General features: G+C 38.4%; 1 protein-coding gene across 7 annotated transcripts in view; it reads right to left on the reverse strand.

Moving 5' to 3' along the window:
- NAALADL2 (N-acetylated alpha-linked acidic dipeptidase like 2) overlaps positions 1-22,610 on the reverse strand; it is a 410,218-nt gene that overhangs the window by 191,676 nt on the left and 195,932 nt on the right. For all 7 annotated transcript variants that reach the window (XM_064721341.1, XM_064721337.1, XM_064721340.1 and 4 more), the window contains one exon: positions 21,788-22,289. In XM_064721341.1, the coding sequence (XP_064577411.1) occupies positions 21,788-22,281 (494 nt within the window). In that variant the 5' untranslated portion in view covers positions 22,282-22,289. The remainder of the gene's footprint in view (positions 1-21,787; positions 22,290-22,610) is intronic.

The following is a 22,610-nucleotide window of genomic DNA, read 5'->3' on the forward strand; positions in this document are numbered from 1 at the left end:
CACTGTATTCACAAAGTCTACCAAAAGTGTTAATAATTGCTCCAGAGTAAACTTAGAGTGAAATAAGAATTTAGGAATATAAGTATGCAATCAAAAAGTTGTAAAAAAGCATGGCTCTCTCAATTCAGCATAAAATTACTTTTGTTGCCCACGAAGTTCACAAAAGCATCATCAGAAGTCAGTCAAGAAGCAGGGGAAAAAAATTACCAAAACCCTCCTGGTGACTAAGAGATCTTCCAGAGAAAAGCAAGAATGTTACCTGGAATAAACATTTTCAGAGAGCTTTAACAGAGGCTGTCATTTTCTAAAGCTGCCAATATGACACATTCAATACCACTGATTAGAAATTGGGAAAAAAAAATTTAAAGTACTCATTTAAAGTGGTATTAACACTAAAACCAGAAGAAAATAATATTCTTATATACACTCATACAAGGAGGTAAGGATTAAAAGTGGAAGAGGATATGCAACAACCCAGCCAGGTGTTATCCCCACCATGTAAAGTTCAAATTTCCATAATACAATGACAGCACATCAACGGATTATTATACATGTGTTCCGCTGATAATTTTCCACGTTATTCACGTGAATACAACTGATTCATTAATTTTTTTTGCTTTTGTCTGGGTTAGTTTGGTTTTTTGGTTTGTTTTTTTGTTTGTTTCGTTTTTTTTTAATTAATAACGTCAATGTGGCTAAAGGCAGGAAAAGGAGAGAAAAGATTTCTCATTTTCAGGTTTATTGATCACCAAAGGTAGTTTAGCAATTACGTTATCAACTGGAAAGAAAAATCAAGTCCCTCTGAAATCCACAAAAATCTGATGTGTATTGATAAAAGGAAATAGTTTAAAGAAAATTTCAAATGAGTGTCTAATGGTTATTTCTGTCAAAACAAGCAGTCTCTTGGACTTTGTGCACTCACTGCATGAGCTGAATATGCAGTAACTTCTCATCTGCTTTTTAAGTAGTCTGTTTGAATTTAAGCTGAGTTTAAATAGAATATGAAGACATATTTGCTATCTTTTTAAAATAAGCAGTAATAAACCAATCACTAAAAATTCAAAAGGGAACAGCTGCTTATTAAAGGAATAGCACAGTACAGGTCAGCGATTAAAAAAGGTTTGTTTCATTAAATAAAGTTCTGTATTAAATTATGGTTCTACATGATTTGCAATTCAAGCGAAAGCAGAGGGAAATAGCTACACCAGTATCATTAATAACGCCTGAAATAACTAAGTTCTGGAAATAAATAATTGCAAGAGCTACATGGACCAACAGCTTCCATCAGCACCCAGGCTAAGTCCAGGTTTGGCTCTGAAAGATTCAACAAAAATGAAAAGGTTTTGTGTGACTGAAAACCAATATTGGAGTCTACAAGGGAAAAAACTTCCTTGTGTGAAGGAAGCATCTCCAAGGCTTCAGTGGCCTGGTCAGTGCTGCTGAAAATGGTGCAAAGGCCACTGCAGGTGGCCAGGAGATGTCACATCTGCCACCACCAGAAACTTGTGTTCTTTGCCCTCTCCACCCAATTAAACATCCAATTCATGCCAAAGTATCACAAAAATGATGGATGAAAGCTTTTTTTTCCCCTCTCCTTTAATAAAAATATTGTGAAGAGCAGCTAGGCAACATTTAAGAAGGAATTATGTGTTTAGGTGCTTAATGAAAATATGCATTTTCCTGACCAAAAAAAAAAACCAACCCAGATTTATTTTTTGTAGAAGAGTCAGAAACACCTCAAGGCACAATACAACCATTAGGTGAGCTGTAATTATTGACTGTGAGTTCCCAGAGAATGCTCAGCTGCATTTGGCACTGGCACAGAACAGGAGGCAGTTTCAATTACATGCCTGATCTGTGAAGCTTATTGATCTTCAGAAGCAGGGCTAAGTCTTAACTGGGAAAACTCAGATGATGCTGAAAAGGTCTCCTGTTTACCTTCTTGCCTTTTTGTTGCTGCTGTTTTTAATTAATTAACAGGGCTGTGGGTTGCAGTCCATGCCTTTTACAAAATATGGCAGAGTTAAATTATGAAATACACATTTCAATATTTTCTTAATTTCTCATGTGAAAAGTACAATATTTCAAAAGTGTTTCCTGTTGACACAATTTAACCTTGTGTTATATTTTAAGCTTTAAGATTCTTCACCAATTTTTGTCTGAAATCAGAACATTTTTTCAATGAGGAAAGTGAAAAATTGGCTTGAAGAGAGCTTGCTCTGCTATCACACCCTCAGAACCCAGTTTCCTTAACTGAAACAGAAATTACAAGTATAATATATAATGAAATATATAATACATAGTACTCTTATACATAACACCAAGACTAATGCTCACTGGGCAGAATTTACCATTGTATCCAATGTATTGCTGCTGTTGAAAATATAAATTCATGTTTTCTGGAATTTAATATTCTGCATCATCAATGTGATGTAAGTGTGAAGTGTTATGAGTACAGAAGTAGGAAAAAATATTGTTAGCTTGGAAATCTTAAATTTTCCTCACTATTTTGGGGTTCTTTTCCCCCACAGAAGCCCACTGCAATGGAGATACCTCCTGTGCTGCTGCAGCCACTGCAGTTCTTAGTGCTGACAATAGGGTTTGTTTACCTGTTTGAAGTAGGAGCATTGCAGTCCATCTTTATGGATTTTACAGGGATGTTGATTCCAGTTTAATGAGCATCAGAGAGCATCTGGCAATTATACCCCTGAGGAAAGCTAACTGATAAATGTGCAGACCCGCTGCAGCAAGGCCGGCAAAATCCACTCTGTAAAAACAGCTCTCCAATGGTCTCTGGCACACACAGAAAAGTTTACAGAGAAGGAGCTCCTGCTTTACTTTGAAAGTCATCAGTAAGACACTAAGTACATGCCAGAACAAAGCTCTGATGAGCTCTGGTTCTTTTCTAAATCAGATTTTCCCATGGTGATGTCCAGCAGCAAGGTCGGGATCACAAGTAACTGTTCTTTTCTGGAAAGGAGTGAGAATTGGCCACCAGTTTTTCCAGGAGAAAAAGCTGGTAGGAAACACCTGGAAGGACCAAGGCAGAAGGGTGTTGGCATGTCAGCTAGCACGGCGGCATGGGAATTCCCTTGGTGACACAGAGTAACACAATCCTGGGAAAAACATTCTGTGGAAGATGCCAAAATGACCCGAGTTTTTTGTGACTGATGCAGTTACACGAGGGAAACTGAGAAGCATCTGAAACTAAACACTGACCTAGTGCACTGTGTGAGTACAGTTCAAAGACATGGTGCTCAACAAATAAAACACGAGAATAAAAGCAAACAGCCCTTTTCATCCAGCAGCAGTAAAACCAGAGGGCAGAAAACGACGCTAAATCGCTTATGCTTGTTGCACCAACAAACCGTATCTGAGTTACAAAATCTGTGTCTCAGGGTAACCATTCCTATGCAACACGGGGCAAAATAACTGCTGCCACCAAAGTCAATTTGAACCCACAAAAATGACTTAGCCTGGGAAATGGTGGCACGTGAAGGAAGAAATGGCCGTGTGAGGACCACAAAGTGAGTAGAAAGCAGAGCAGTGTACAGGCACTACTGTGTAAAAGCAAGGAACCAGAGAGGGCTTGGTTAAACCACCTAAACATAGCTATGACCCCAGGTGACAAAGAGTGTTCTGTCATTTTGGTGATTGCCAAGCACAGTCAGCAGCTCCCCGTGCTCTTCCAGGGCTAAGCACAGCCTCAAATGTAAATGTGAACTGAGGACAAAAGTGAGAAGAGCAAACGTCTGGGCAGCACATTAAGGCAATGTGAGAAACAACTCCACGATGGCCTGTTTGTGATCTCACTCTCCTCTGGGCTGCCTGAGCACTTGCAGAGCTATGCCAACAGGAGCACTAATGAATTTGGAAAATACCAGAACAATTTAAAGTAACTTCAGATGTTCAAATAAAGAATCCTCATTTTTAGTCAAATTTGAACAAAGTTGTGTTTTAAAGAGAAAAATCCACCCATTTCTAATGCTGAAAAAATACACATTATTATAAAATTCCTTCTACTAATTTCAGATTTAGACTGTGCAGAATAACACATTAAGACAACTTCATGGCTCTTCACATTCTTAGCCTGGGACTCCTACTCATTTGGTCCCTCTTACTCAAATTCTTTTCACACCTCTCATATGCAATGTAAGATAAAAAAACTTGTCCTAGATAGGGCAGAGATTTTTGAACACGTCTCATTGGTCTCATGTAAACTTTTGTTTCTAACCACATTAGAAACTTGTGTTGGCTAAGTAATTTTTACATGTCACTACTGCAAACATAAACTTTGTACTGTGTATCAAACTGACTGGAAGGATTTAACAAGAGGCACAGTTCCATGTGTGCAGATGTTCAAATATAAAGCTTTTAGATAAAAACTCAGTATTTACTGTAAAAATAATAAATCAAAAAGTAACAATTGTTTGCTGTTTCAGTTAAAGGTATGTCTTAAAAAAAAGAGATTAATTCTTGATATCAAGCTGACCAACTGAATTAAATTTTCAAGAATTATTTTGTTAGCAGACTTTAAATCTCTCTCCTAGTAGAGATTCAAATATTAGTTCTGTAATACCTCTGTAAATACAAAAATTCCCAACATCTCAGCTGTCTCATCCCTTCCAATATTCCTGTGCCTGAAAATGTGTCTGGGGTTTAAAAACACAAACTTACAAATAACCCAAAAGAACCCAAAACCAAACCAAAGTTAAACCAAAACCCTAACACACCTGAGATGCTCAGAGCTAAGGCACTTCCCTTATTCCCTCATCCCACTTATTTATGAGGAGCTCCAGGGCACAGTGTGAAACATATTCTGGCAGCAATTACAGTTTCGGGGAAACTGGTTTTCTGAAGAAACAAAATATTTTGCATTTACAGCCTCTTTGGTCTTCTTTAACCTTCAAACTGCTTAAAAACCCGAAGATAATTTTTCTTCTGCATATTCCATGGCATCAAACTAGCACATCTCCAAAGCTGAGAAAACATATGCTGTCAGCAAAGAACAAAATGATCTCTTTGATACTAATACCTGTGATAGTAGCATGATAATAACTATGTGTGACAACTTCTCCCTGCTCTCAGAATAATTATGGCTCTCCAGAACTCAACATCTGCGTTACCAGATGTTACTGTCAACCACGTAAGCAAAAGCACTGCAGAAACCTGGCCAGCCTCCAGAGCTTTGGTCTCAATACCTCAGCAGATGCAGGTGGTTTTCAGTAGTCCAATATTTGGAGCACCAAGCCATGCAAATCCACTTGTGTAAACAAGAAAACGGCATCAGCAAATAATGCATCATACCCAAACAGGCTCGGTGCAGTCTGGGACTGACATTTCTGCCAAGCCAAGGAGAACTGAGATGAGATTTAGCATGTCTGACACAAAAAATTGTAATGTTACAACATGCTTCTGTCTGAAAATTCAGTTTCATTAAGTTCTTTTAACTTTAACATTGACTTTCACACACAGACACAGTATGTGCCAGCTGGATGACACACGAGCTATTAAAAAACAGGCATGGGCAGCAGAATCCTAAAATATCATCTCAAACCCATACATCATTCACTCCTAACACGTAAGTGGCATCTTAGCACCAAACTCTTTGCCTGTACAGGGTGATTTACATACAGTGCAGCTTTTATGGAAGAATTTTTCTTCTGTCTATGTACATCTAAACTGCAGCAATCTGAAATCAAATTATCTTCAGCAGGGAAGCAATCCAAACTCCAGCTGAACTTTCTAAGTGAAAATAAACATATTTAAAATGGAATTAACTGTAGCCAAAGGGTAACAATCTTTCATAAACGTGACTGAAGCCCTTGGATGCTGAACTTTTTTTATTTCACACTTCTTAACTATTAAAGCAGCTGGTTTATACCAAGTCAGAACAAGTCTCTTTCTACTAATGACTCCTTCACCATTTTGTTTTCACAACCCCCTATCCTATGTGGCCAGACTTTCTTTTGTTTCTTATCTCAGCCTAGGACTGAGATAAGAAACAAGAGGCACAAGGAGGCAGCTCAGCTGCTGCAGCATCCCTCCAGCCCAGCACTGCTGATGGTCCAGCTCCTCTTTTCCTCCTCAATAACCCACTGTGGGTCCCAAGGGCTGCAAAAACATTTTGGGAACCCAACACACCGATGGGCACACAGAGGGTGTTGTTACAAATACAGATGGGCTTTTCCTAACAGTTGCCCCAGAACGTTTTGCACAAGCAGCAAGTGAGGTCTGACGTGCTTGTGCAGTTTATTTATAAATTAGGGAGGCGTGAGTGGAGGCTAAAACGGGATGTAAACTACCAACAAGAACAGAATCTGTCTGCTAGATCTCAGCAGAGCTGGGCAGGCTGAGAGGTAAAGCAAAGCAGGTTTCACAGCCAAAGACTGCATCCAGTATTTGGTACTTGGACATGAATCTCTAAAGGGTAGTGAATGCAGATCAACCTAAGTGTTCAGACACGTAATTAAGTCAGAAATCATTAGGGCCTTTATGACAGCTCTACAGCGCTAAAAGTCAAGGTTTCCACTATAAAATTTCTTCTTCATGCATGTAAAAATTAGCTGTCAGAATTATTTCTGGGTTCAAATATGTCTCATAAGCTCTTCACCTTCAAGCAAATTAAACTGAAGTGCCCAATCATTTTTAAATGGCATTCGCAGTAAGTTCTAGGAGGTTGCAGTCTGATCCAATTCTGAATATTCACCCTTTTAACTTGAACTTCAACAATTAAGGTTTCCTTAGCAGCGGAGGCTTCACCCTCTCTCCAACTCTGTGCTCACAATTTTCTCATTTTCTACAATTATGGCAAAGGCTGCATTCAAAATTGAGGAGCATAAGCAACACAGGCAGGCATTAATTTTTAGGAAAACAAAGGCAGTGTTACTACTGGTTATTGACATTTTAGTGGCTTGCAACAAGGCTCCAGTAGACCAGCCACTGTACAGAGAGCAAATAAAACCACTCAATACCCCAGAGAGCTCCAAGCCTAGACACCTGATAAACCAGATTTTTAAAATCCATACATTCATGATCTTTAGTTATTCTGGTCCCTCTGTACCACACAGGCACTAATTTGAAAAAAGATTTCAAAAAACAAGTGCCTATCAATGCTATAAATAAGCTAACTCAATCACGCTGGGGCTTGTCTCTGAGAAACTATGGACAATCAGGATTATTTTATTTATATATGAGTTTAAAAAAATAAATCAGTGTGTTATTCCATATTCTTCAAGAGTGCAAAGACATGCTAGACATCTCACCTAACAAAGTTAAAATATTGAAATATTCCCACTGTTAACTATAAATAATGGAAATTTAAATAAAGGAGCTAAGTTACAAACTCAGAAGAATTCTGGAAAATTCAGGAAAATAAGTGCATACTAGGCATCCTGAAAAAAGACTAATGAAAAATTTTTAAATATGATCTGAAAGAGGACTTAATTAGTTAAATAATTAGTCATACAACTAGACCATTACAAAGGGGCTCCTTTCAGTGGCAAAACCAGGAAGAACAGTTCAGGAGCATTTAAAAAAGAATACAAACTGCCTTAGCTCATCATGTGGCTTTATCCTCCTCTAAGAAACAGAGCTCCAGTTCCATGACTATCAACATACTGCTTAAAAATGATACTTATAACTCACTTTAATTTCAAATTATTTTTATTAGGTTTTTTTTTTGAGTTCTTTCTGACTGGAACCATAGTATTTTACTGAATTTTTAAATTACTGAAGTACTGAATCTATATTTAGTCAACTAGTCCCTTCTGGTGAGATCTGCTAATATAAGACGAGAAAAATTTCACATGATATTCATGGAAAAATTAATTTAATGTATTTGATTATTTCTTTAAAGAAGGGTCTAAACAGCATTAGCTCAGGCTTTTTGATTCCCAGTGCATAATAATATTAGTGTAATAATTCATGTCTGTCTTTTGTTTAGATTTTTTGTTCTTTTTTTTAAGGAAAAATAAAATACAGATAATTAATTTGATTAAATCAAAACATTATTATAAAATGCACACTCTGAAAGGCAAATTGAATATCATCAAAGAGCTTTTCTTGTCTTCATTCCATCTTCATTTTCTCTAAATAATTATACTTTCTCTGAAAATTCAGACTTTCAGCTAAAGAGATAACTACTTTGTGATGCTGTACTTTAACATCTGTGTGTATTCAAGGCTGGTGAGAGACAATATTTCCAGTGGGTATAAAATTCTTCTGGCACACAGGGAAAAGCAACTGAAAACTTTGTTACATTGCCTTCAAGATCAAACCAGGACTCCTCCATTCCATAAAACCAGAGATCATTGCAAGTACTCACTGTAATTTTCCACATCCAGTAGAATGTGCTCTCTCACAGAGCTAGTGTTCAAGTAAAGCTGTAACTAAAAAACATTTGATTTTACTGTATTCTCACATATTCCCAGGGTGGCTCAAACACTGTCTCAAACCCATGCTAACAGAGATCCATCAGCTCCCTCCCAGCTCTAATAACAACAAACCAATCTTGAGCACACACAAATCCTTCCAAGGTTTCAAACGCTGGTGTGGGCAAAATAAAATAAGAGATTTTTCTGACACACTTCAATAATGTTTACAGCTGAGGAGAAGTAAATACATTGTTTGTAACACAATAAAAAACCATAAAGACATCTCCTAACCGTCTGGCAAGGAACACTAATTCTCTATTACTATCAACTCATCTATCTAAAGGATTACAAACAGAATACAATATACTTTTGATGCTTCTGGAATAGCTGCCCCAGCAATTCTTGCTAAGGTCACATTTTTTCTTTTAAGTTATCTTTTTACTACTTTTATGAAGTACTATTTACTTCCTGTATCACAATCTGGCATAAAAACCTGAAACTATTTGTGTGTGGCTACAGGAAACCTTATTGCAATTATTGCCATCCCTCTATGTATGAAATTGCTTTCCTCTCATCCTGGAAAAAAAACCTCTTTTTACTTTGGGGTAATAGATCTTCAGTTACTGATGGAATATCACCATTCTTGTCCCAAAGTCACTCTTCATGAGTGGCACAACAGCACATAACAAATACTTAACACTCATCTTTAGATAAATCTGTTTTCTACCTCTGCTGAACTGAGTCACATAATATAATGCAGCCAGCAACCAGTGTCTAACACACAATAAATAAAAAGTGTTAAAATGTCTTTATGTACCAGGAGATCCAGTATATAACTAATGCTGCAGTTAATTCTTTTGGGGCAGACTGAGTTATTCGATAACCAAAATTCTGCGCAAACATTCTGAATTCTTTGAAGGATAATAGAAAGTTGGAGCAAGTTTGTAAGGCAACCATTAGAGAATATCCTTCTATGCTAACCATCTCTGGATGTGTTTAAAAAAAGGCTGGATGTGGCACTGGATGCCATGGTCTAGTTGAGGTGTTAGGGCTGGGTTGGACACAATAATCTGGAAGGTCTCTTCAAGCTGGTGATTGTGTGTGCGCTAACATGTGCTGCAGGAGCTGCTCTTGTCTACAAGGATGCAAATGGGACCAGATCTCAAAGAGATTCCCCTGTCCTGGGGAAACCAAACACAGGAGCAAAGGGGGATCGCATGAAGTCCCCCAGAGGTCAGAAGATGTTGGTGCCATCACACCCTTTGCTGGGCCCAGCTCAGCTGAGATGCCCTGGGAGAACCCTGGGGTTTCCCTGAGGCAGTGCAGGAAAGGCAGCCAAGCAGCAAAGCGTTTAGATTTGGTACATACAACTCCACACTCCTGCTGGAAAAATTCCAACATTCCCCCAAAGCCAGTTTTGCTTTTGCAAGAGGAACCTTCCAGCAAGGAGACCCAGAGCTCTGGAGGCACCTTGGGGACCTCAAGCCTCCTCAGCAAGGCAGGGCCAGCACTGTGCAGGAATGCCACCAAAGGGTTTCTCACTTAGACCTAATCTGATACAGGATAATTTGATCTTTAATGTCAGTCTTAATTACGTTAACTGAGGGGAAGGGATCCAATCCTACCGCCAACATTTAATCCTGCTATGACTCATCCTGATCTGATTAACTGTTTCCCACACAGAGAAACCTTTTTAATGTCAAGACACACTGAGTCAGGAGGAAATAAGAGAGACAGAAGAGAGACCCAGCCCTCCATGAGCCTCATTCCTCCTCAGGAATCTGTGATCTGTACACGGCTGCTGAGGCAGCAGTGCTGGCAAAAACTGGAAAAAGGGAGTTAGATTAATCCAGGCAGGATGCAACACAAGCATGTAAAACCAATTTCCAAATCCACAAGACTAAAGGAGGATTTAATTTATTTAGCTTTGTATTTCTAGAATAATACCAAATGATTTTTGTTTTAACTGAGTCTGCTTCTTAAAAAAAAAAAAAAAAAAAAAAGAAAAAAAGAAAAGAAAAAAAAGAAAAAGAAAAAGAAAAGAGAAAAAGAAAAGAGAAAGAAAAGAAAAGAAAAAGAAAAAGAAAAAAAAAAGAAAAAGAAAAGAACAAAGAAAGAAAAGAAAAAGAAAAAGAAAAAGAAAAAGAAAAAAAAAAAAAAAAAAAAAAAAGAAAAGAAAAGAAAAGAAAAAGTTTTGCTAGCAAAGAGCTGCAAATCGCAGCTAATGCCCAGCCTGTTCACTGTGCCATGAACAGCTCCCTGTGCCTTTCAGGAGCTCTGTGACAGCACCCAGCTCCACCCCAGCTCCTGCAGCCACCAGAGCCCAAATCCTCTGGTTTAGCTCAGTCTGTTAATCAGGACAGACTTTAATATCAAGCCCTCTCAGGCATCCTAGCAAAACCAGCTCAAGAACAAAGGGGGAAAAAGCATTAATTCAAAAAGTTTATTCATCTTGGTATGCTTCAATACAAGCTCTGAAAAGACTGATGAAACACAGAGATCAGGGGGGAAAAAACCAGAAATCATTAAGTCATCTCACCTTTTCTATGCCACAGACATATTTTGCCTTGTGTTGAACCCTAGGACAGTTTGGCTAAAGAATATCCACCAACAGAACAAAGCCATAAAGGAGTTGGTTCCATTCATCAGCTTTTCTGTTCTGTGTACTTCTACTTGTAATTTAATGCTGGATTCTCCCCCAGGTATCTTTTTTTTTATGTGGAAATAGTGCTGCACTGCAATCAACTAACTTCATCTCACATTCTATATAACACTTGTGTTGATATGAATGAGATAAGCCCCCCAAGCTGTATTTATATGTAAGGCCTGTGTCCTTAATAACTCTCTGGGCATTTATAACACAGCCATCATGGTACTTTGAGTTTTGATCCCTTCAAAGGAGCTATGAACACAAGGAGTCCTTGTGGCCCTGGGATTAGAAGGCAATCAGGCTTCAGCCACAGCCACAGGGAGAAGTGGTGCCAGGCACTGGAATATATGACAGCTTTGAGAAGTGCTGGGTAAAGCACAGAACTTCAGCTATTATGCAAAATTACACCTATGTACTCACACAGGCACAAAGCCCCATATAGAAGTGGACAGCTATACAAATAGATATGTTTCTGACTGTAAGAAAAAAGCCTTTACAAAAGTTAATAATTAAAAAAAAAGACCACACATTTTCCACAAGAACAAAATGAATACCTGTATTAACACCATGCCTTATCTATCTTCTTATCACATACACTGAATAATTTAGAAACAATATTTCCTGCTAGGATCCTGAAAAACCCATGCAGATTTATCTTTTTTTTTTTTTTTTTTTTTGGCCACAGGGTTTAATTTTCTTAAATAGTCTCCAGAAATATTAGTAAAGAAAAACAGGCGTTATAATACAGAAGAAAACCATTTTTATATATTTGAGGTCACTATTTGCACTGCTAGCAACACAGCAGCAGGTTCCATTTGCCTTGCACTAACCATGTTATGAATAATTCAGCTCCTTGCTTCGTTCCCTAAATAGTTGACAGGGAACAGAAACTTTGTTCATGACCTGTATGGCCTTTTTTGAAGCCTGCCTATTTATTTAACAATGCACATCACAAGGTCCATCAGCCAGGCTGGCATTTATTGAAAATGAAAGCATTCAATAACAATTACTAACAAATGACCATAAAACAAGTGACTTCCCAGAGCTACCACCTTTTACTCACAAAGAGCACTCAGCCAACTATTTCAATAATTAAATGCTCTCAATCTGCACTGCATCAGCCCTGGCTCACAGAGCCATGGACAGCAAACAGAGTCCAGAAGCACTGGGAACACCTTCCAGCCTGACCACAAGTGTAACTGTGAATATCTGAGCTCTCTGCTGGAACAGAGAGAGCAATGTCCATCAAAGGCACACTGACATGTCCATGGGCTCCTTACACATTCTCAGCTATTGATCCTTCTTCTCACTGTCTCACCTCTCCCAGTTTTGATCAAGCCCTGGCCTTCTCCAGTCTGGGGGCTTCAGTTACTCACCTGAAGCAGCAGCAAGATGTGACATTGTCTGGAGCATCACACCAGTTCTGACTGCTGAGGCAAGGTAATGTGCTCTGAAATTCTGGCCATTTCATCAGTTCTGTATCACAAGAGAGGACTAGGATCTGCAGCCATGTCCCAACTTCCACAGGAAAGACATTCCAAATCACTTTCTTTCTCTAGACCCAGATCTAAGTAAACTACAACAATTATTGCAAACTTATCTCTGCAGAGATTTCACAAATTTCCTGGAGAGAAATCAATCTGTGATGGGGTCCTGACCCTTTCAGCAACAGTGACCTTTCTCTTGAAGCCTCACACAACCCAATTAATTTGCCAGATGGCTAATTAAGATTGAGCACCCATTAAAAAAAGTAAAACAAATAAGATCTTAAAGTGTTATTTGCAATGCTCATTTTTGTTTCTGTTATCTTCTCTACTCTGTTAAATAACAAATTTTCACAAATGAGAAATAAAAACATTAAGCTGGTCAAGGACCAGACATTGCTCTGTGAGGAACTGTCAGCACACACCCCCCAAATTCCCCAAACAGGAACAAAAATCATGAGGTCTCCAAGAAAAAAGATTTCCAAACAATTTTGCTTCTGAGCTATTCGAACATTCTGTTTTGATAGTGACATTTCAAGTCACTTTTCAACTTTCATGTTTCCCTAGAAAGGAAAAAAAGAGTGGAAAGAGAAAATTCCATCTTACTGGAAAATTACAGCCATTTCAGCCTTGAAGAAACACTCATAAACTAAGAAGAGTATGAGTTGGTATTTTAACTTGTACAGGAACATACGTAAATTTGTGGCAACTGGATGTGTCCAAAGGCTACATTAGCTTACCTGAAAGATGAGAAAGGAAACACCCGCCTTTATGAAGGATGAGACTTGAAAATGTATATTTAAAGATCACCCATAACTGAGACTGAGAGAAATTAGCAGGAGGCATTATTTAACTTCTTGTCCATGAACAGTACTGTAGAAATTAAAAAAAGCCAACTTCTTTAATTTTGAAAAGTCTTACACTCCACAAGTTCCAATATTGCCAGGGAAAGCCTCAACTTTGCAATGCAATCCATATTTGTTTCATTCCAGAAACTCATCAGCTTTCAAAGAGAATTGAACTGAGAATAGAAGCCCCTTAACACAAGACTACTGCAGAATACCACCATTAAAATTGATTATTATTCAGACAATATCAATTTCATTATCCCTGATCGATCCTGAGCAATGTTCCCCAGCAACCTTCAGTTACAAATTCTGCATGAACAGTAACTTAATGCAGTACAGCAAATTGCAGTTAGTTAAATTCAGCAACAGTCTGGCTTATCAGGCTTCCAGCAAATAGCTGTCATAGGTGCTGATGGCAGGGAACTGCTTGTCAAAGCACCTCCAAGAAAGGGCTGAGAAAACTCCTTCCCCTCGGGGCTTTGTTAATTTGATTTATGTGTAGAGGCAGGAAACTAATTGCTTATTGTTGCAGTGCCTACCATGGAACTGCAGATCCCACTGAAAGGCTGGAGCTCAGGAGTACCCATGGAGTTCAGTCTCACACCGTGCTGATGAGAGATGCATCCTAAACAGCAACCTGCCAGGGCTTGGTGCCTCAGGAATTGCAGGGATTCTCTGAATGCCCTCTGCCACCACCTCCTCTGAGGACAAATCCACCCTCAGAGCACACAGTAACGCTGGGGAGTTCAGAGCAGAGACAGGAGAAACCCCTGCATTGTTCAGGCAGTCCATGTGTCACTATTAAATTGTTATGGGGGTTCTGCAAGGTTTGTTCCTCAGTATTGTTATAAACACATCCCTGGGACCTCCAGCCAAAATTGCTGATCCTCCTTGAACTGAATTTCAAGGACTGGACAATGAAAGACAACTTTGTTCAATTTCTTCACCCTGTGGTATTTACCAAATGGAAGCACCTGGCCTACAATGAAAACTGGTTGTCATCTCAGCAGGCTGTGTGGCTTTTATTCCTTCAGGTTCTTTCTGTTAGGAAAAATGTGGCTTGGTTCAATCTATAAAAATGATAGATGGCAACATAAATAACTTTTTAGCTTCTAAATGCTGCCTTTTAGCCAGCATTAGTGTCAGAGCTGCTCAGAAATCTCCAGTCAAGTATTTCTGTCTTTCAGGTAAAGTCAAGTACAGAGCCTATCACTCACCAAAAGTTTCTTAAAATGGATGGATTTTTAAAATCCATAGATGTTTCACCATCCATTCCAGATTGTCCCTGAAACAGAAATGCTCCCTTGAAAATCTGAGCATCAAACAGCACCAGACACCTCCAGACAAAGGGGAGAGCAAGATGTCCCAGGGCAGCCCAGCTGACAGAAGGATCCAAGGCATCATCAGGCCCTCCTCAATCCCTCTGTTACCTCAAACAGGCAGGAATGTGGAATGCCAGACCTTCAAAAAGCAAATTACTCCCTGAGCCACGTTGGCACAGCTCATTTCATCATCTATTAGGGAAAGCAGCACTTGTCACCACTCAGAATTGCTGTTCTAATTGGGACTAAATTGCCCCACACTTTAGGCAGTGATGGTAAAGCAGCTCATAGCTAATGGCCATGGAAATTGGTTCTCTCTCTAAACCCTAACTACACTCCTCTTGTGAGGACTCTGAGGCAATTCCAGCAAGGTAATCTTTAAAATTAGTAAGATTATGCAATTCAAAAATAAGTGATCAGAGCAAAATTCATTTATACTTTATAGCCTACCAAAAACCAGTCTCACTTTCTCATGGAAAACATGAGGCACTGTACAGCAGCAGGACTAATGCCATTCATCTAAGCTGTGACAGACAGTAAATTTATCAAGGGACTTTACTTATTATGCTGATGTGGCATAATATAGTTTATTGATTCTAATTCATTAACATATCACACTAATTGCTTAGGAAATCAAACATGCATTGTTTAGGAAAATTACTTTAGGCAACACTATGTACTTAATTTACAAAGGATACAGTTACAATACAAAAAATCAGATTTTACTGTATATTATTTCCCAAATCAAACATCTAAAAATCGATATATTTTGATGGATACTGTTAAAAAAAATAATCAACAGAAAACAAAAATTTTTCTCAGTGAAAACACAAGGTGGACTTGAAACACGTCCTTTCAATGTAAGTAAACCATAACCTAAGGCATTTCTTCAAAAAGGAAAAGGAATATTATAAGCTTATGCTGCAGCTGACCCTAACAGGCTCAAACTTACACATCCTTCTCATGCATTATATCTATATATTGTATCCTTTTTTCATCTAAAGAAAAAGAAATAAAATTTTTAAAATAATGAAACCAAGGAAAACTATAAAACAGACAAGCCTTTCTATTAACACCTCTGAAGTACAAATATAACCTATTTTTTGGTTTAAAAAGAAATCATACTTGACATAAGTGGGTATCTGAAGCCTAAATTTATCAAGTCTCTGTTCCACAGATAGCACTTGGGTCACACAGGGCATCTTTCTTCCACAAAAGCCACCTCCCCATGCTCCCAGAGCCATTCTTCAATGGGGAGGTGGCAGGGGAAAAAGTGGGAACTTTCCCTTGTCTGATATTACTCTCATCTCCTTTCAAAAAGGACTTTGTACTTTATAAATACACATCCAAAATTATCATGTGAATGAAGAGAGTCCCAAGCGATTCCACAGTGGGAATTAAATGGATCTAGGGAGCTCACTCAGCTCCTGGTTACCTGGGAATGCACCAACATCCATTCCCAAAGACGAAGCAGGCCTGGCTTCAGAGTGAGCCTAACTAGATTGAATGCTTGCATTTTTGATAGCAACACAAGAAACACCTAAAACTGATATCCAGGAGGAAACAGGATAAGTTCCCATTCCTTTTTTTCAATGTTCTTTTCAGCTGTTGGTGTGACAAAAACCAAAATTTGTGTACAGGGGACAAAACTGGTCATGAGTGAAGTGAGCTAGGCTAGGTCACTGCTCCCAGCAGCCATGGAGAGGTTGTAGCTGTTAATTAGCTGTAGCTGTTAATAGGAGTGGGCACTAAATGTGTCTCTACCCAGAGAGGCAGTGACCAGAGCACCCCTTTCCTCACAGCCTTCCCAAGGAGGTTCTGCTCCTGCAGGGATCCCTCATTCCTGGAAAAAGGCAATTCACCAAGCACCAGCCTGTAAATTTCATTTAGTCCAAGTCTCCAAAACTCCAATTATCCTAGAAGTTCCAGGCTCTCTCTGCTCCTCAGGTATGTATTTCACAGGCTTTACCTGGGAAAAAGATTTGAAGCCCCAAGGTTTTAACATCACTGATTACAACTGATCAGGGAACAAGAAACACTTGGATACGGAAGCTTCTCACTTCACTTTGAAAAAAAAAGAGAAAAAGAAACAAGTGAAAGTCCTTTTCTCACTGCACTGGCACTTTTATTCCTTGGCCATGACACACAGGAGAGCAGCTGCTGCCTGCTCTTCCCAAAGCCCTTTGAAGAATTAAGCTGAAGTTATGGATGGCAGCAGGCACCAGTGACAAATCAATTCTTGCCAGAGATGGATTTGGGAGATCCTGCAGGTGATATCACCAGCTGGAATAAGGAACAGATATGCCTCTGAAGGACAGTTAGTTACAACTGGATGTATTATGAAGGGATTTAAACCTCCCTGTTGCTCCAGGGGGGAAAACATGATAGTGAAGGGAGCATTTGAGTGAGAATACACAGGATGAAAAGCAGAGTTGAAATGTAGGAGCTTCTCTGTAGACTGGCTGGAGAGCAAACCAAAGATGCTTCCCTCTGTGCCCCCATCCCAGTTTTAATCATGGGAAGATTATCTAAAAAACCTGTGGATCTGATATCAGCCAAGATGTACAATTTTGGAAAGAAATTATGAGTAAAGCTCAATAAGGCTACAAGAATTTTAAAAATACAAGAGCAATCAGCTAATCTGATAAATAATGCACAGCCAGTGTTATCACTGGCATCAACACAACTGCCTCTTTCTTTTATTCTTACTATTCAACACCAATCTTTGTTTACCCATTTAATTTACAGAAGCCAGACCCAAAATTAATACCTCCTAAAAATTATGATAGCCCCACATTTTCCAAATAAAATAAGATTGTTTCATTTTGATTTGGTTTTGGAGCAATTAAATTGAAATACTTTATATACATCATACAGAGTGAGAAAGAAAAAAAAACCAGAAGAATTTTCAAAAGCACTTAAGTGATAGCAGAAATCTGAGTGTCATTTTAAAAAAGTAGATTCTGTGTTTCAACTTCCTCCTCTTTTGGATGTAGGATTTATGTCCTTTTCATACCCACCCTGAAGGCCTTCTGGAGACAAGTTACACCTACCTTGAACTTAAATTTTGTCATATGTCTTCCAGAAGAGCACTGTGAAAAGTTACACTCATGGCACAAACAGATGTAATTACTGGATTCCCATCAGCCCAGAGATGTCTGCAGAATCGAGAGTGATTTTACCAGATCTGAATCTGCCTGTACTGTGGAGCAGATTGTTTATCTTCAAAAATATATATCTGAACAAATGTAGTATTTAAACTCTTGAATTGTTTGAATCCTGTTAAGAATATTGGTCCCTTTTTTCTTTTTTGTCCCAGTTTAAAATGCGGCATGCTAGGTGAGGAAAAGCTCTTCATTTTTCTTGTGGCAATTACTTTTCCCCTTCAGGCACCTCTGACAACTCATCTTGAAACCTCTGAAACATCAGGAATGAACTGATTTCTGCCTTTTATTGTGAACAATGCAAGCACCTCCTCACAGGGGGTGGGGAGAGGTGTCCAAAAAGGCTCACAGAGATAATGTTGATTTAGGCTGTACCATTGATTAAGCAACTTGGCCAAAAACCAGTAATTACAACTGTGCTGAATTGCACAGAAATCCTGTAGCATTCCCATTTCGAAGGGAACAAGGTGCAAAGTTGAAGGAATAAAAGCCAACACACTGAGTTTTCTTATCTAATGATTTCTAGTATGTCTGCTGGGGAAAAAAACAAAACCAAAACAAAACAAAACCAACCAAACAAACAAAAAAACCCCACCAAACAACCTTAACATGGGGCTGGGATGATGCAGACAGCCAGGATGGCACTGACAAAAGAGGAGCCCACCAGGAGGAGCCTCCAGTGGAGAACCTTAATATCCCAATTCAGCAACCCATGAACACAAACTGCAGATATCCTACACCATCACAGAAATGTTTAAATTGGAAACATGAATACCTCTAAGATTGAGTCCAACCATTAAGCCAGCAGCTGAGTGGCAAGGTGACTAAATCATGTTCCTAAATGCCACATCTACACATCGTTTAAATCCCTCCAGGGATGGAGACTCAACCACTTTGACTCCTAACAGGGATTGTCAGGCTTCATTCAACTCACAGAGAATCCAGTCCTAATCCAAACAAACCCAACACAAGTTCCCTGGAGCACTTCTGCCACCTCATTAGAAGCGCAAAGGATTAAATCCTCAAAGCTTCATCCACCACAAACAGATTTCACCCCAACTGAAAGCTCCCACCCCAGACCTTCAAGCACATTAAGGTGATGTCTGCTCCAGCACCATGATTGGCATTTCTGTGCCTCTTAAACAGTTTGGATTTTTCCCTCCTAATTCCTTCACAGGACTGTTGGCAAACTCCCATACCATCTGAGCCTGATCTAAGGAGTAAACAACGAAAATTAAATTAATGTCATGCTCAGTAACATTTAGAAATTGCAAGCTAAGCAGCTGCCACTTATTCCTCGTAACTCAAAGTATTTTATTGAAGGAAGTTTTCAAATAACATATATTGATTTTGTCAGGTTTGGGCTTTTTTTTTTCCTTTTACCCCAGCAACATATGTTTTTTCTCCATTTCCCCCCCCAAATTCTTTGCATTTTATTCCAATTTCCCCCCATTTTCCCCCTCATTTTTCCTCAATATTTTCCCTGTTTCTTACAAAATTTTCCCCATTTTTTCCCAGTTTTCCCCCAACTTTTTCCACATTCTACCCATCCAGAAACTCCTTTTTTCTCAGAAAAATCCATTTTCTTCCCGCCAAAAATCCCATCTTTTCCCCAATTTTCCCTCATATCCCCCCCCACGAATTTATTCCTATATTTTCATCATTTCATTCAAATTTTTTCCCAATTTTAATTCTGATTTTTTCCCAATTTTTATTCCCATTTTCCTCCCAAATTTATTCCCATTTTCCTCTTATTTTATTCTTCTTTTTCCCAAATAAGGAAAAGTGGGTGAGGCTAAATCTCAAATAAGGGAATGTGGGCAGGGCCAAGCCCAAATAAGGAAATATGGGTGTGGCTAAATACCAAATAAGGAAATGTGGGAATGGTTAAATCTCAAATAAGGAAGTCTGGGCAGAGCTAAATCCAAATAAGGAAATGTGGGCATGGCTAAATCCCAAATAAGGAAATGTGGGCGGGGCTACACCCAAATAAGGAAATTGTGGGTAGGGCAAAGTCCACATAAGGGAATTTTCCCCCCTTTTTTCTCCCATTTTATTCCCATTTTCCCCCAATTCTTTCCCTATTTTTTCCCAAATTTTCCCCAATTTTTATTCCCATCGTCCTCCCAATTTTATTCCCACACACACACATGTTTCATTGCAGTCCCTCTGACTCCGGCTAAACAGATGTTGAGGGATAGCAATGAACACAACACGGGATAAAAGCTGTCTCAGACCAAAATGCTGGGTTAGGAAAACCATGTGGGTAATACAGCATACTAAAAGCATTGATTATATATTCATATACAGAATTGATAGGTAGCTGAATTAATATTTGACGGCTTTTACTGAATTCATACTATTAAAAAGGTAAAAAAACCCCAAACAAGTATTAAAAATTATGTTACAGGATGGCAACTAGTGAAGTTTTTTAAGTTTCAAAGTATTTATATAATTCATTTTACCCAAAATCCAGATTCTCACTAGTGTCTTAATAGCAAGCTGAAATCATTTGTCAACTGATAAAGGGTTTGAAAAGGAATGGTTTTAAACCACCCTTTGAAACAGTAGAATGGCAAGAGATTCCCAGTCCCCAAAGACTGAAGTATTATCCTAAGTCTGACAGACATGTCAGCAATTTGCTGTAATTTGTGTAATACCCAATCTTAGGGCTTAGCTCACTCCAATACTTTAGTTGTGACGAAACCTAATGACAGAACTCAGTTCTATTTACTCTCTGAAAGGCAAAGAAATTATCTTCTTACATTAAAAAATCAACATTTTTCATGACCTAAACCCTATCCCATTGTAAAAATAATTAGATTTGTATGAAGTAGAATCAGTTCAGTACATGAAAACTGACATGAAACCCTTCCCATTTATTTTTTCTCTTGCATTTAAAAACAGTGTTGGCTCAAAACATGCTATTACCCACGGGATTTAAGACTTGGCTAAGTAATTATGATAAAATACAAATATTATTAGAACACCCATGTGGTTACTTCTGGTGTATTTCTGATCTACTCAGTAACATCTCTTTGGATGACCATGACAACAATCTTTTCCAACTTCAGGTATGGGAGTTCTGATGCTTCTGAATTGATAATGATCAAAAAATCTGCAATTCATTACCTTTATCATGAAAAAGGAACTGTGCATTCCAGAAGCCAAAAATAAGCTCATCTCTCCTCCCCATATAGAAGTAACTTTCAAAAGTTGGCAGGAAAACCTATTTTCTTTCACACTCACTGTTACAGAAAAGTGATTATACTCTGACACAAACATGTTATATAGACTGTCAAAGAAGTGAAAGGGTTCCACATTGAAAAACTAATAAAATCAAACCCAGGTATTTTAAAAAAACTTACATTCTTAAAACAGGTAATAAAGAAAAAAAAACAACAAAAACAAATCACCATCTTTCAGAGTGCAAAGGTCAATTTTTCCATCCTAAACCCATAGAGAATAAAGGTTTAATTTACCATATAGAGGAAAAAAAACCCCAAAAAAAACCAGAGTTCACTTTTGTGACAAAAATTAGATAGGGATTTTTTTAAAGCACCAAATATTACAAAACATCATATCAACCTTGCTTTTCAATAGTGTTATTTGGAACTCAGCTGGATCTAGGACAGCTGCTCTATTGTCTGTATTTTCATTCAATTTTAATTATCTGTGTTTTTCAATTCATTTACATTAAAGATAATAATATATTTAGCAATAGAACATTAATAAAGCAAAACATATTATGATTAGCACAAATTTGCATTATTAAAAAATGAATTTTGTACACGCTTATGAACATCTCCCAAGTGTCATTATAAAATTGAACATTAAAAAAAAAGTCAGGGTTTGTAAGTAAGATTCCACATTAAAAAAATCAGGTGAAGACTTAACAGTGGCACCTGAGAGCATTTAGACAAAAAACCTGCCAAGGTACGTACCTGTAAATCCGTTGAATATTTTCAGCTTTGATTTCCTTGAGAATTTCATGGTAGATCTGAGGATTATTTGGTTCTTGAGATGTTGGGGGAGAAGGGCATTTCTTGCGTGCATAATATCCTATCACAATTCCAAAAATAAATAAAATCAAAGCAGTGCAAAATACTTTCAGTATTCGAAAAAAGCTGCAGCGGTTGCTCTTTGGCGCCTGTCTGGTGTAGTGGGAGATGTAGTCAGGGTCTTCCTGGAGCCTCTGGAATCTCCCCTTTGGGGAAGAGGAAGGCTGGATGGGCTCCAGGTCGAGGTCAGGGCTCTGTGAGTTGCCCAGGTGGTGCTGGGCTGCGCTGTCCAGTCGGAAATGGTCAAAGCCAGGCTCCTCCAGCTCTTTCTCCATGTCCCACTCCAGGTCCAATGCTGTGGCTTGGAGCTCATCGTTGTCCAGGTATGGAGAGTGCCCCTGTGCTCTCTGGTCTGCATTCACTTTGTGATAGGCCATCTTTTTATCTATTAAAACAAAATTTAAAACCGAAATGTTTGTTTCTATATGCACACCTAAATAATTTATTTATTCTTTGTAAACCTGAAAGAATGAAACAGATAATAAAGCCCAAAAACTGGGTTCTCAGTATTTCATTCTCCCCATTTCCACTGTCCTCTCTTTTGTCAGATCAGCAGTCCCATAAACATCATCATGGGAAATATATTGTAACAATATGAATAAAAGGAATTTAAAAGTGCCAATGGCAAAGCACTGAAATTATCCAATTATTTTGTCAGTCCTCAAGATAATATTAAAAAATTGAGTGAAGGCTCAGAGTTTCCAAA

Source organism: Zonotrichia leucophrys, chromosome 9, assembly GCF_028769735.1.
Source record: "Zonotrichia leucophrys gambelii isolate GWCS_2022_RI chromosome 9, RI_Zleu_2.0, whole genome shotgun sequence".
NCBI lineage: Eukaryota > Metazoa > Chordata > Aves > Passeriformes > Passerellidae > Zonotrichia > Zonotrichia leucophrys.